The sequence below is a fragment of the Coptis chinensis genome, unplaced genomic scaffold (assembly GCF_015680905.1).
Source record: "Coptis chinensis isolate HL-2020 unplaced genomic scaffold, ASM1568090v1 utg167_pilon_pilon, whole genome shotgun sequence".
Lineage (NCBI taxonomy): Eukaryota > Viridiplantae > Streptophyta > Magnoliopsida > Ranunculales > Ranunculaceae > Coptis > Coptis chinensis.
In genome coordinates this window covers 51,479-63,528 of record NW_028238110.1, presented here as the reverse complement: position 1 = coordinate 63,528, position 12,050 = coordinate 51,479, and the positions used below count along the sequence as shown (strand labels likewise).

General features: G+C 45.4%; 2 protein-coding genes across 2 annotated transcripts; both read left to right on the top strand.

Moving 5' to 3' along the window:
• Positions 1-2,374: 2,374 nt before the first annotated feature.
• On the top strand, positions 2,375-3,121 carry LOC147473890 (uncharacterized). Its single transcript, XM_086586891.1, has one exon. It carries the CDS (start codon positions 2,375-2,377, stop codon positions 3,119-3,121), a length of 747 nt encoding a protein of 248 aa, XP_086443017.1.
• Positions 3,122-6,031: 2,910 nt separating this feature from the next.
• On the top strand, positions 6,032-6,451 carry LOC147473889 (uncharacterized). The gene has a single exon (XM_086586890.1). The coding sequence runs from the start codon at positions 6,032-6,034 to the stop codon at positions 6,449-6,451; it is 420 nt and encodes a 139-aa protein (XP_086443016.1).
• The last annotated feature ends 5,599 nt before the right edge of the window (positions 6,452-12,050 follow it).

The following is a 12,050-nucleotide window of genomic DNA, read 5'->3' as shown; positions in this document are numbered from 1 at the left end:
CAAAATCCATAAGATAAAGAAATAGCGCAATATACTTCATAGCAGTCTAGCATCTACAGATATTATCGCGCACATATGTAAGTTTGTTTGAGCGACAATAAGAGAAACAGTGCACCAAAAGTTCAAAGTCAAACAAACAAAAGTTCAAAGTCCAAATAACTAACAAATATACCAATGTCAATGAATCCATGCAATACTAAGCATATAGTTAAACTGTTTCAACATGCTTGTATAGGGCGTATTCACGACACGTGGGGTTGTAAGTGGCAAGTGGGTCGTATGCCGAATAGCGAGGAAGAAACCTAGTGTAACGGATCATGTCCGCGGCAATACAATTGCCGAGAGCTACACTATGACGGCCGAGAAGGAGTGAGAGCGACGGATCAAGCCGCGGAACATTGATATATCGCGGAACCTAGTAAGGCATAAGATTCAGTGAAGTATCAGGGGCCTAAATGGATGTGAATTAAGGGAAAGATTGGTGGAGCATAGTAGTCAGACATTATACTTAGAGAGACGGTTAGACAATGGGGAGAGACGTGGGACAAGAAAAAGATCATGGAGTGCGGTTAAAGAAGATGGAGCTGTTGGAGAAAAAGACGGTTATGGGATATATATAGAGAAAAAGATGGAGAAAGAAAGGAGGGAGGAAAAGAACCAGAGAGAAGAGGAAGAGATAGAGAGAGATAATCTTGTAGGTTGTAATAATTGAGTATCTGATAACTTAGAGTCAAATCAACAAGGAGGAGGAAAAGAACCAGAGAGAAGAGGAAGAGATAGAGAGAGATAATCTTGTAGGTTGTAATAATTGAGTATACAGTAACTTAGAGTCAAATCAACAAGGAGGAGGAAAAGAACCAGAGAGAAGAGGAAGAGATAGAGAGAGATAATCTTGTAGGTTGTAATAATTGAGTATACAGTAACTTAGAGTCAAATCAACAAGGGAGGAAAAGAACCAGAGAGAAGAGGAAGAGATAGAGAGAGATAATCTTGTAGGTTGTAATAATTGAGTATACATTTTGGCGCCGTCTGTGGGGACTTGTAGGAGAAAATGGCCACTATAGCGAAAAGAGGTGTAGGAAGACCTAAGAAAGGAGCAGTGAGAGAAGACGTTGAGGAAGTTGAGAGTGCTGGGTTGGAAGGGGTAGGAGTGGAAGAATTATCAGATGTGGCGGCTGACGCCACCAGACTTCTGCAGGAAGAGGTAGTTAGGCTGAGAAATGAAAATGACGAGTTGAGGAAGGACAGGGAGACTACCCAGAGGGAAACAGAGCTGGGGGATCCTAGGGGCAGTGAAGTAGAGGGGGAGAACGTGGAATACCCGCCACCGGACGTCGAACCAACGGCGGGTATCACCTTGGAGGTAGTTCAGGCCATGATCGAGAAAGATAGGGAAGTGAATCGTGTGGCAGAAAAAGTGAATCAGAGTGCGGCTCAGAAAGAGGTAGCGAGCCTCAGTAAAAATCCGTTGGCAGATTCAATATGGAATTCCGAAGTACCTAAGAGGTTCTCCCAGCCCAGATTTGAACGGTACGATGGGAAAGGAGACCCAACCGATCATTTGCACCATTTTCGGCAGCAAATGCCGTTATGGCAGGAGAGTAAGTATGATGGGCTCCGCTGTATGATGTTCCCGGCCAGCCTTAAGGGAGGTGCTTCGGATTGGTATTACCGGTTGGCTTCGCGGAGCATCAAAGTTTTTGAAGAATTGGAGCGCGCATTTATCGACCACTTCATTCACCAGAAGAGAAGGGTGGTCGACATCGCAGCTTTATTCAATATTAAACAAAGGTCCGCAGAATCATTAAGGGAGTTTCTATGTAGGTTCAAGGAAGAGACGCTAAGAGTGGAAAATTTGGAGGAGCATACGGCGGTCATAGCTTTCCAGCACGGATTGAGATCAGGAACGAGGGTCCATGAATCGGTCTCTAAAATCGAAATTACCACTTTGCACGCACTATACCCGAAAGTAGAAAAATACATACGGTATGAGGATATAATGCGCAGAAAACGGGCGAAGAAACGAAGAAATCGGGGAAGGCAAAGACAAAGAGGTTGAGAGAGAAGATCGAAAAGGGTAAAAAGAAAGAGCAGAGGACAAGGATAGGGGATCTTACAAAGGAGAGCCGAGGTCCGGAGAGGACAGAGACCGGGTAGGAGGGACATACGAGAAAGGAAGCCGTACCGCGAGCTAGAACAGACGCCTCTTAGCAGACCTTTAGAGGAAATCTTGCCACTAATCAAAGGGAACCAGTATTATGAGGGGCCGCGAAGTGTCCCGAGGGAGATAGAAGGGAAACCATTTTGCGAGTATCATCAAGTCAGAAACCATGCTACGAATGAGTGTTATGCCTTGAAATGGTTAGTGGAAAGGATGATAGAAAAGGGGATGCTCAGAGAGTTTGTAGCAGAAGTTCACCAGGCTGAGAGAGTGCCAGCCCCGGCTAGAATCTTGGGTACCATCAATGTCATTTTCAGTGGAGAGACGCTGGGTAGGAATACACACAGGGATAAGATGAAAGAGGCGGCAAGTCTACGACAGGTGTGTGAGGTGGTGAGCGTACCGCGGTTAGTAAGTGGTGCCGCGATCATAGATGGAAGCATAATATTCACCCCGAAGGATTTAGAGTCGGTAGTTTCGCCGCATGAGGATGCCTTGGTAATTACCATAGCGATGGGAAATTACCTGGTTCGAAGGGTGTTGATAGACTGCGGCAGTTCAGTGGATTTGTTGTTCAAAGGGGCCATGGAAGAGATGAACATCGACAGAAGCCAGTTGAAGGCTCCCCAAACCAATCTGTATGGGTTCAACGGTAGCATGACAGAGCCCGTTGGGGAGTTAACGCTCCCTGTGACAGCAGGACCAGCGACTGTATTCACTAGGTTCATGGTGGTGGACACTGGATCGCAATATAATGCGATTTTAGGGAGAAAATGGATTCATGAAATGAAGGCCATTCCATCAACGTATTACCAAGTGATTCGCTTTCCCACGAAGGGTGGAACATATGAAATCAAGGGGGATCAGGTGGCCGCGCAGAGTATACAGCAGGTAACTGCAAAGAGCTTGGTCCGCGGAATCGAAGGAGTGGGGGTGTCTAATGAGCAAGGAGTGGCGTAGCAATTACAGGAAGCGGCAGAGACAATCGGATCCGAGCCGCCATTGGGTCCGAAAACGTTGGATGCAGTTGAAGTAGTTAACCTGGGGATAGGAAACGAAGAGAAATTTACATCTGTAGGAACAGACTTGCAAGGAGAATGGAAAAATAAACTCGTACAGTTCTTAACGGAAAATTCAGACGTGTTCGCGTGGGTGATAGAGGATATAACGGGTTTAGATCCAGAGTTTGCATGTCATCATCTGCACATGAATGAGGGTGCAAAGCCAGTTCGCCAAAAGATGAGAGGCATACGTCCGAAGTACGCGGACGCGATTCGTGAGGAGGTTATCCGGCCCGAAGAAGGCGGGGATAATAAGGGGAGGTAGAATACACGAATGGTTGTCCAATGTGGTCGGTTACTAAAAAGAATGGCAAAGTCGAATGTGCGTGGACTTCTACGGGGCGTGAACAAGGAGTGTCCAGAAGGATTGTTACCCTATGCCGCGGGTGGATGAACTAGTGGATAGAACGGCGGATTCAAGGTGTTCTCTTTCATGGGCGCCTCCATGGGATATAATCAGGATCGCCATATGCGGCCCGGATCGAGGAAAAGACCACGTTAAGTGGTAGAGGGCACTTTATGTTACACCGGATGCCGCCGGGTTAAAAATCTTTGGGGCAACATTTCAACGAGTAGGAGAAAAAAATGTTCCAAGGGAAGATTCGGAAGGGGATGGAGATATATATTGATGATATGGTGGAAAAGAGCATGTCAGAAGACGAACACTTGGAGGGTCTTCAGGAAACTTTTCGCATACTACGGAGGTACCAGCTGAAGCTTAACCCAGAGAAGTGCACCTTTGGAGTAGCGTCTGGGAAGTTTTTGGGTTACATAGTAACACACCGCGGTATAGAAGCAAATCCAGAACAAATTAGATCATTGATAGAAATGCCGTCCCATAAAATGTGAAGGAGGTACAAAGTTTAAGCGGGAAGAGTCGCGGCATTAAATCGGTTTATTTCTAAATCGGACAAATGTCGTCGGCCAGTATCGACCGTTGAGGAAAACACAGGACTTCCAATGGACCGCGGAATGCGAGGGAGCCTTCCAGGAGTTGAAGAGTTATTTAGGTAAAGCACCACTTTTATCGCGGCCGGAACAGGGGGAAAAACTGTATTTGTATCTGGGGGTTTCAGAATACGCGGTGAGCTCGGTATTGGTGCGGATCGTTGAAAGGATAGAAAAACCCGTTTACTTTCAGAGTAAGACCATCTTTGGATCACGAAAACCCGATCTGCTAGAATCGAAAATACGCGCTTTGGCGGTATTCTCAAAGACCAAATTGAAGCCTTATTTCGAAGCTCATTCCGTGGTGGTGATAACGAACCTGCCTCTAAAGCAGGCGTTGAGGGCGGAGAAGTCAGGAAGAATGCTGAAGTGGGCAGTAATACTCAGTTGCTCTGAAATCTGATACGCACTGATCGAATCTGAAAAAGGCACAAGCCATGGCGGAGGTGTTAGCAGAATTCCCAGCTGAGGATCCAACGTGGGGAGAAGAAATGGTCATGGATCGCGAAGGAGAGCTTAACCACGACCCATTGGATCCGTGGGATGCGCGGAATGGTTGGAGAGTTTTCGCGGACGGATCGGCTACGGATACAGGGAACGGAATTGGCGTCGTCCTGGTGACTCCTGAGAACAATAGGCTGGAATTGTCGATGAAACTGGGATTTGCGGCTTCCAACAATGAATCTGAGTACGAAGCAGTGATAGCAGGTTTGGGTATGGCCCGAGATTTAGGAGTGAGCGAACTGTCTGTTTACTCGGATTCTAACCTGGTGGTGTGTCAAGTGAATGGAGGATTCATGGCTCGCTGCCCAAGGATGGCGAGATACTTGGAAGTCTTGCAGAGAAAAGCACGTGAGTTCAAGAATATTAAGTTTGCTCATTTGAACCGCGGTGAAAATAGACATGCCGATGCATTGGCGTATGTCGCCGCAGTACTACCAGGGACAGAGGGAAGATCAATTGAAGTAAGGGTGTTGAGCAAACCTAGTACCACGGAAGAGGAAGAGGTCTGCCTTGTAGCTGATATGGAGTCCAGTTGGATAACACCCATCAAAGATTTCTTGATGGGAGTGGAGTTAGAAAACAAACAGGAAAGACGCAGAATGGAACAGGTGAGCCAGAGATACACTTTACTCGACGGGGATCTGTATAGGAGAAGTTTTGGCGGACCAATGTTAAAATGCATCGGGCCGCTGCAGATTCAAGAAGTTCTGGCTGAGGTGCATGAAGGAGACTGCGGAAGTCATTCTGCAGGACGCACGACCACACACCGATTGATCTCACAGGGGTATTTTTGGCCACATATGAAAAGGGATCACGATGGGATATGCAAAGGGGTGTGAAAAATGTCAGAAATTCGCACCGCTGATACATGCTCCAGCGGAGCCATTGCACAGTGTTTTTAGTCCATGGCCATTCGCCATGTGGGCGATGGATATAGTAGGGCCCCTGCCAACGGCAAGCGGCAAGAGGAGATTTATGTTGGCAGCAACCGATTATTTTACAAAGTGGGTGGAAGGAGTGGCACTGCAACAAGTCAAGGAAGAAAATGTGAACAAATTTCTATGGGAAAATATTATTTGTAGGTTTGGATTGCCACATACAATCATCGCGGATAATGGAACCCAATTTACTGGGGGAAAGGTACGAAAGTTTCTTCAGGCGTTTAAGGTGAAGCAGGGGTTCTCCGCCCCATACAACCCAGAGGGGAATGGACAGGCAGAGGCTTCAAACAAAATCATAATGGATATTCTTAAGAAGAAGCTGGAGGAGCGGAAGGGAGCATGGGCGGACCGTTGCATCATGTGCTATGGGCTTACGACACGACACATGGACATCTACAAACGAATCACCATTCACGATGGCATATGGAGTAGAAGCCGTGATTCCGGTGGAAATGATAGAGAATTCAACAAGAACCAGCGCAGTGGAGTCAGGCAAAAATGAGGGGATTCTGACCACGGAGTTGAACTTCATAGAGGAGAAAAGAGAATTGGCGCGCATTCGTCTGGAAGAATATCATCGGAAGCTACAGAGACAGTATGATAAAAAGATGAAGCCGCGAACTTTCAATGTGGGGGATCAGGTGCTGCGACGGGTTACGCCGGCCACCAGGAAGGAGAACGACGGCAAACTGGGACCTAACTGGGAGGGACCATATGTCGTGACGGAAAAGGGAACTTCTGGGACTTATAGGCTACGGACTTCAGCAGGGGAAAAGATTCATAAACCGTGGAATGTCAGAATGTTGAAAATTTACCGTAGTGAAAGCCTTGTTTAGTTTACTAATGAGATGTGTGAGTTGGAGTGTAACACTGGTACACAATATTTTTATGCATGAATAAAAGAAGTCCTTCCACTGTATCGTTGGTATGGAAAGCAGATGTGAGTTTGATATCGTACTCCAAATCAAGTTGGGGACAAACTGAATTACCCCTCCAGGCTTCACAGCCGTCGGAGAAAGTGGGGGGGAGGAGCCCTTCGCGGACTACAAGTCCAAATCAACTTGGGGGCAAGCTGAGTTGCCCCTCCAGGCTTCACAGCCGTCGGAGAAAGCGGGGGAGGAGCCCTTCGCGGACTACAAGTCCGAATCAACTTGGGGCAAGGCGAAAGCTGCCCCTCCGGGCTTCACAGCCGTCGGAGAAAGCGGGGGAGGAGCCGCCGCGGACTACAAGTCCGAATCAACTTGGGGGCAAGGCGAAGCCCCTCCCGGGCTTCACAGCCGTCGGAGAAAGCGGGGAGGAGCCCTTCGCGGACTACAAGTCCGAATCAACTTGGGGGCAAGCTGAGTTGCCCCTCCAGCTCACGGCCGTCCGGAGAAAGCGGGGGAGGAGCCCTTCATGGACTACAAGTCCGAATCAACTTGGGGCAAGCCGAGTTGCCCCGCCCAGCTTCTCGCACCATGCCATCGTAGAAGCGGGGGAGGAGCCCTTCGTGGACTACATGTCCGAATCAACTTGGGGGCAAGCTGAGTTGCCCCTCCAGGCTTCACAGCTATTGGAGAAAGCGGGGGGGAGGAGCCCTTCGCGGACTACAAGTCCGAATCAACTTGGGGGCAAGTTGAGTTGCCCCTCCAGGCTTCACAGCCGTCGGTGAAAGCGGGGGAAGGAGCTCGTCGCGGACTAAATGTCCGAATCAACTTGGGGGCAAGCTGAGTTGCCCCTCCCGGCTTCACAGCCGTTTGAGAAAGGGTGGGGAGGATCCCTTCGCGGATTCCATGTCCGAATAGACTGGGGGCAAGGTACATTTTGCCCCTATAGGCTTCACAGCCGCCAGAGAAACAAGAGGGAAGAAACCCTTTGCGGACTATCGTCCAAATCAACGAGATTGTACGAATAAATGTCCCATCAGGCATCATCATTTAACACTTACATTCATATTGAGGCACTTATTGCAAATTTTGAGTACAACTCAATTGGGAATATAATAAATACAATGGTAGAGAGAAAAAATCTAGACTGCAAAGTGATTAACATTGAAGACCTGCTGGCCATGCCCAGAAACCAGGTAAAATAGATGGTACATTCAAACGCTGTCAAAATGAGAAACGCAAAATCTCAAAAGTACAAGAAAGTACATTTCATGAACAAAACATCAAGAGGAATTCCTAGAAATTACTGAGGCCCATCGCCCACGTTCTGGAATGCGATATCTTGTTGGTATACTTAAAAGATTTGTAGGGCTTTCTCTTTGGGCGAGGAGAGGGTTTGGGGAGTCTCTCTTTGGGAGGGGCTGGGCGATAAAGTGGACCTTGATACGGACCAATATTTTTCAACGAAGGATCAAGGAGAAGAGGATGGCCCTTTTCTGGATCTATGCCGAGGACTTCACTCTGTTCACTTCCCAAGTCGCGGAGTTTTTGAAAAATAGCTGAGTAGACACCGTTGTAAAGTTTGGATCGCGAATCTGGTCTCCAACCTGGGATACAAAAGAAAGACAAGTTAAAAAGAAAGTTAGGAACGAGCACGGCGAATAAAAAGTTTGACGTACCACTAGAAAGGAAACTGAGATGCCTTAGAGAAACGTCAGATGGAAGATCCGCGGACAGAAAACTACCGGACACATATAACGGATAATGATGCCACACTTTATCAGAGGTAGTCAGGTGGAGGATAAAGGATTTCTTCTGCGGACGGGTACAGAAAGACTGATATCCTACACTACCAAATTTGGTACTCTTCTTTATATAGTAGTGAGCTATTATATCGCAGAGTTGGATTTTGGGAGAATGGGTTTTGTTGTAATGATCTGCGGCATATAAGATACGCCAATAGTTACCAATGCCTTGACAGGGTGGGATGTTGAAATGGTTACATACTTCGACATCAAGGAGAGTTAGGGGAAATCGCAATCCGGCCGCTATCTGACCAACAGTTGCAATGAGACAGCCAGACCGCGGTGGGACTAGATGTGGGAAATGGGAGACGCCAGGCACGTGCTCAAGGATCACGTTGGCAGGGATACCATAAGCAGCTTTAATCAAGGTCTAAATTGGGCCTCTGGCGGTAGGATGGGGAGAGGCGAGTGGCTTTCCTTCCTGAGGTGGAAGGTTCCGCGGTAGGGCTATCGAGCCGGCCGCGAGTCGATATGATCCGCGGTGTGACCGCTAGATCTGGGAGCGGAGGACTCCGATCCCTCAGGTCGGGTAGTTGAGGAACTCGCCGATTCGGACTCAGACATGACCAAATTAAACAACGAAGAAGCCCTAAACTGAAGAACAGTAGTGAAAATAGGCTATGGAGGAAGAGAAATCGGAACAATGACAAGAACTAAGGGGGGAAGACAAACCTGAGGAGCAAAGCGGCAATTACCAACAAGAGGGAAGTTCGAATCTTGCCAAATCAAAGGCTCACTGAAGATGAAGAAACGGGGAAGAAACTGGAGGAGTAGGAAAATGAAAAGGTTAGAGATGAGTTGTGGGGTTTTGAAGGAAGAGAGATGCTTGGGCGGGATATTGATCGACAAGGGCAGAAGAGTGATTTCATTTGGGAAAAGTACCAAAGAACAAGGGACACGTGGGGCCTTGAAGAATGGAAAAGCAGGCTCGAGGTGCGTGCGCCGAAATGACAGTCTCGATGCACGTGCGGATCGGACATCGAGATACAATAATTGCGCACGTGCCATGGGTGCACGTGCAACAGATGTAAAAGAAAGGGGAAGATTTTTCTCGGTCTCGTAGTTTATCCGCGGACTTAAAACGATATCGCGGAGCATCAAACGGGACCGAGAGGGGCATCTGTATAGGGCGTATTCACGACACGTGGGGTTGTAAGTGGCAAGTGGGTCGTATGCCGAATAGCGAGGAAGAAACCTAGTGTAACGGATCATGTCCGCGGCAATACAATTGCCGAGAGCTACACTATGACGGCCGAGAAGGAGTGAGAGCGACGGATCAAGCCGCGGAACATTGATATATCGCGGAACCTAGTAAGGCATAAGATTCAGTGAAGTATCAGGGGCCTAAATGGATGTGAATTAAGGGAAAGATTGGTGGAGCATAGTAGTCAGACATTATACTTAGAGAGACGGTTAGACAATGGGGAGAGACGTGGGACAAGAAAAAGATCATGGAGTGCGGTTAAAGAAGATGGAGCGGTTGGAGAAAAAGACGGTTATGGGATATATATAGAGAAAAGATGGAGAAAGAAAGGAGGAGGAAAAGAACCAGAGAGAAGAGGAAGAGATAGAGAGAGATAATCTTGTAGGTTGTAATAATTGAGTATACAGTAACTTAGAGTCAAATCAACAAGGAGGAGGAAAAGAACCAGAGAGAAGAGGAAGAGATAGAGAGAGATAATCTTGTAGGTTGTAATAATTGAGTATACAGTAACTTAGAGTCAAATCAACAAGGAGGAGGAAAAGAACCAGAGAGAAGAGGAAGAGATAGAGAGAGATAATCTTGTAGGTTGTAATAATTGAGTATACAGTAACTTAGAGTCAAATCAACAAGGGAGGAAAAGAACCAGAGAGAAGAGGAAGAGATAGAGAGAGATAATCTTGTAGGTTGTAATAATTGAGTATACAATGCTCTCACTACTCTTGTTTGAACTAGCAATATTAGCATCGAAATGACAAAATGAAATCAACAACCAAATGAAATAAACTAGCAATCGAAATAACAGAAACAAAATGAGCTCAAACTACAATAACTCAATCGAACAATGAAATGAAATATGTATGTTACCTACACAAATGAATATCAATCAACACGAACAACTCAAAATCTCCTCGAATTTGATGAAGAAAACGCAACCGATCTGCTTTCGAAATTCAATTTGATCTACATAAAACGTTAGAAATTAGTAATTATCACCATTGAAATCCCTAATTATCAATTTATCACCATTGAAATCCCAAATGATCAAATCTAAAATCCCTAATTTTCACTTTCGCCTCGTTTTGCTTGGTTTTAGAAATGAGTTTTCTCTCTCCACAAAATAGAAATGCGTTTTCTCAATTTTATGTGAGGAGTAAAGAGTGAAAAAGGGGAAAAAGAAACTCGATTTTATAGGTTTTTCCTCGATTTTTTGGTCTCAAGAGTTTGGAAACCAGGGGAGTGATTTGTGCTTGTGCTTTCTTTTTGGTTTCACTTATGCACGCTATTTTTTTTTTTTGGTAAAAGTTGAAATAGCGGGCAGGTTACGTGCGCTACTGTTTCAATTGCGAGCAGGTTAGGTTCGCTACTATTGCTAGTTGAAATAGCATTCCCATGAGGTAGGCTATCTTATTGTTGCTACTTTCTGTTGTAGTGTGAGAAACCTCAATTTATAATTTATATGGTTATCAAATACAATATTCTAACTTCACACATTCTCTCAAAGGGAACACATCAGTGCTTGAACATAACCATGATAGATACAGGTAAGTATTCTAACACAACAGCGTCCACATTAGTTTGTTTCGTTTCTTGTGATTTGTGACATACGGTCTGCTTTTCTCAATAAGAAATCATGTTTACCATGTCGTCTGTTTTCAGCTTAATGCAATTACTTTAACACTTGTTGCGATTGCAACAAAACTACTAGTAGATCTCACCACTGCAATGCCTAGTGTAAAGGATCAATTATCTAAGCTCACTGGTACTATCTTTATATGCATATCAATAGGAGTTTTGGTGCCTTCAGTTGGAACCAATAGGGAATTTGAATGCCTGGCAAACTTGGGGGCATTGACCATCTTTGTGGTTACTATTGTTGTCAATATTTGTGTACAAATGGCCACTGGTATCATATTCTCTTTCATTGTGGAACATGCCATTATCTTGGTCTTCATGGTGGCGTTGCTCCTTATTTTGTGGTGAGAATCTTCCATTATAAATGTGTACAAGGGGTCTGCTACAAAGACTGAAAATCTGTTTCTTGTACGCCTATCAATCCAACCCTCAGTTTATAGCTTGTAAAATCCCATTTCATGATGTCGTGAGCATGACTTGCATGATCGGTTCAATGGTTCTAATAGAACTTTTGCTTAGGACGTTTGCCTTTAAAAATTTGGATTTTTGTGACGGAGTTTCTGATTATGGATGGTCACCACTCTCTCTCTTTACGTACTCTTTTACATTGAAAAAGGTTAGTAATGAAAACCACTTTAGAATTGCTAGCCTGTTTTGTTTCAGTTTTGGTATATAGTTAGATTGTTTATTTAGGTTCATGTTTTTAATATGGTGCCAGAAAAAATTAATAAATCAAGTTTTATGAAAGAAGTTATGGTTCGTATATATAAGATCTTTGTCATAATATTCGATTTCATTAGCTTATTTACACTAATTGTGATGATATATGACTTGAGAGTGGACATGGTAGTGTTGTTGTCTTGTTGATAGCTAGAAAGTGAGAAAGAGAATTCTATATAGTTTTCTGTGTAGCCATTGGATAGTCATA

Bases quoted from the DNA above. Each gene is read 5' to 3' on its own strand.
- LOC147473890 (XM_086586891.1), top strand. From the start codon at position 2,375: ATGATAGAAAAGGGGATGCTCAGAGAGTTTGTAGCAGAAGTTCACCAG.
- LOC147473889 (XM_086586890.1), top strand. From the start codon at position 6,032: ATGGCATATGGAGTAGAAGCCGTGATTCCGGTGGAAATGATAGAGAAT.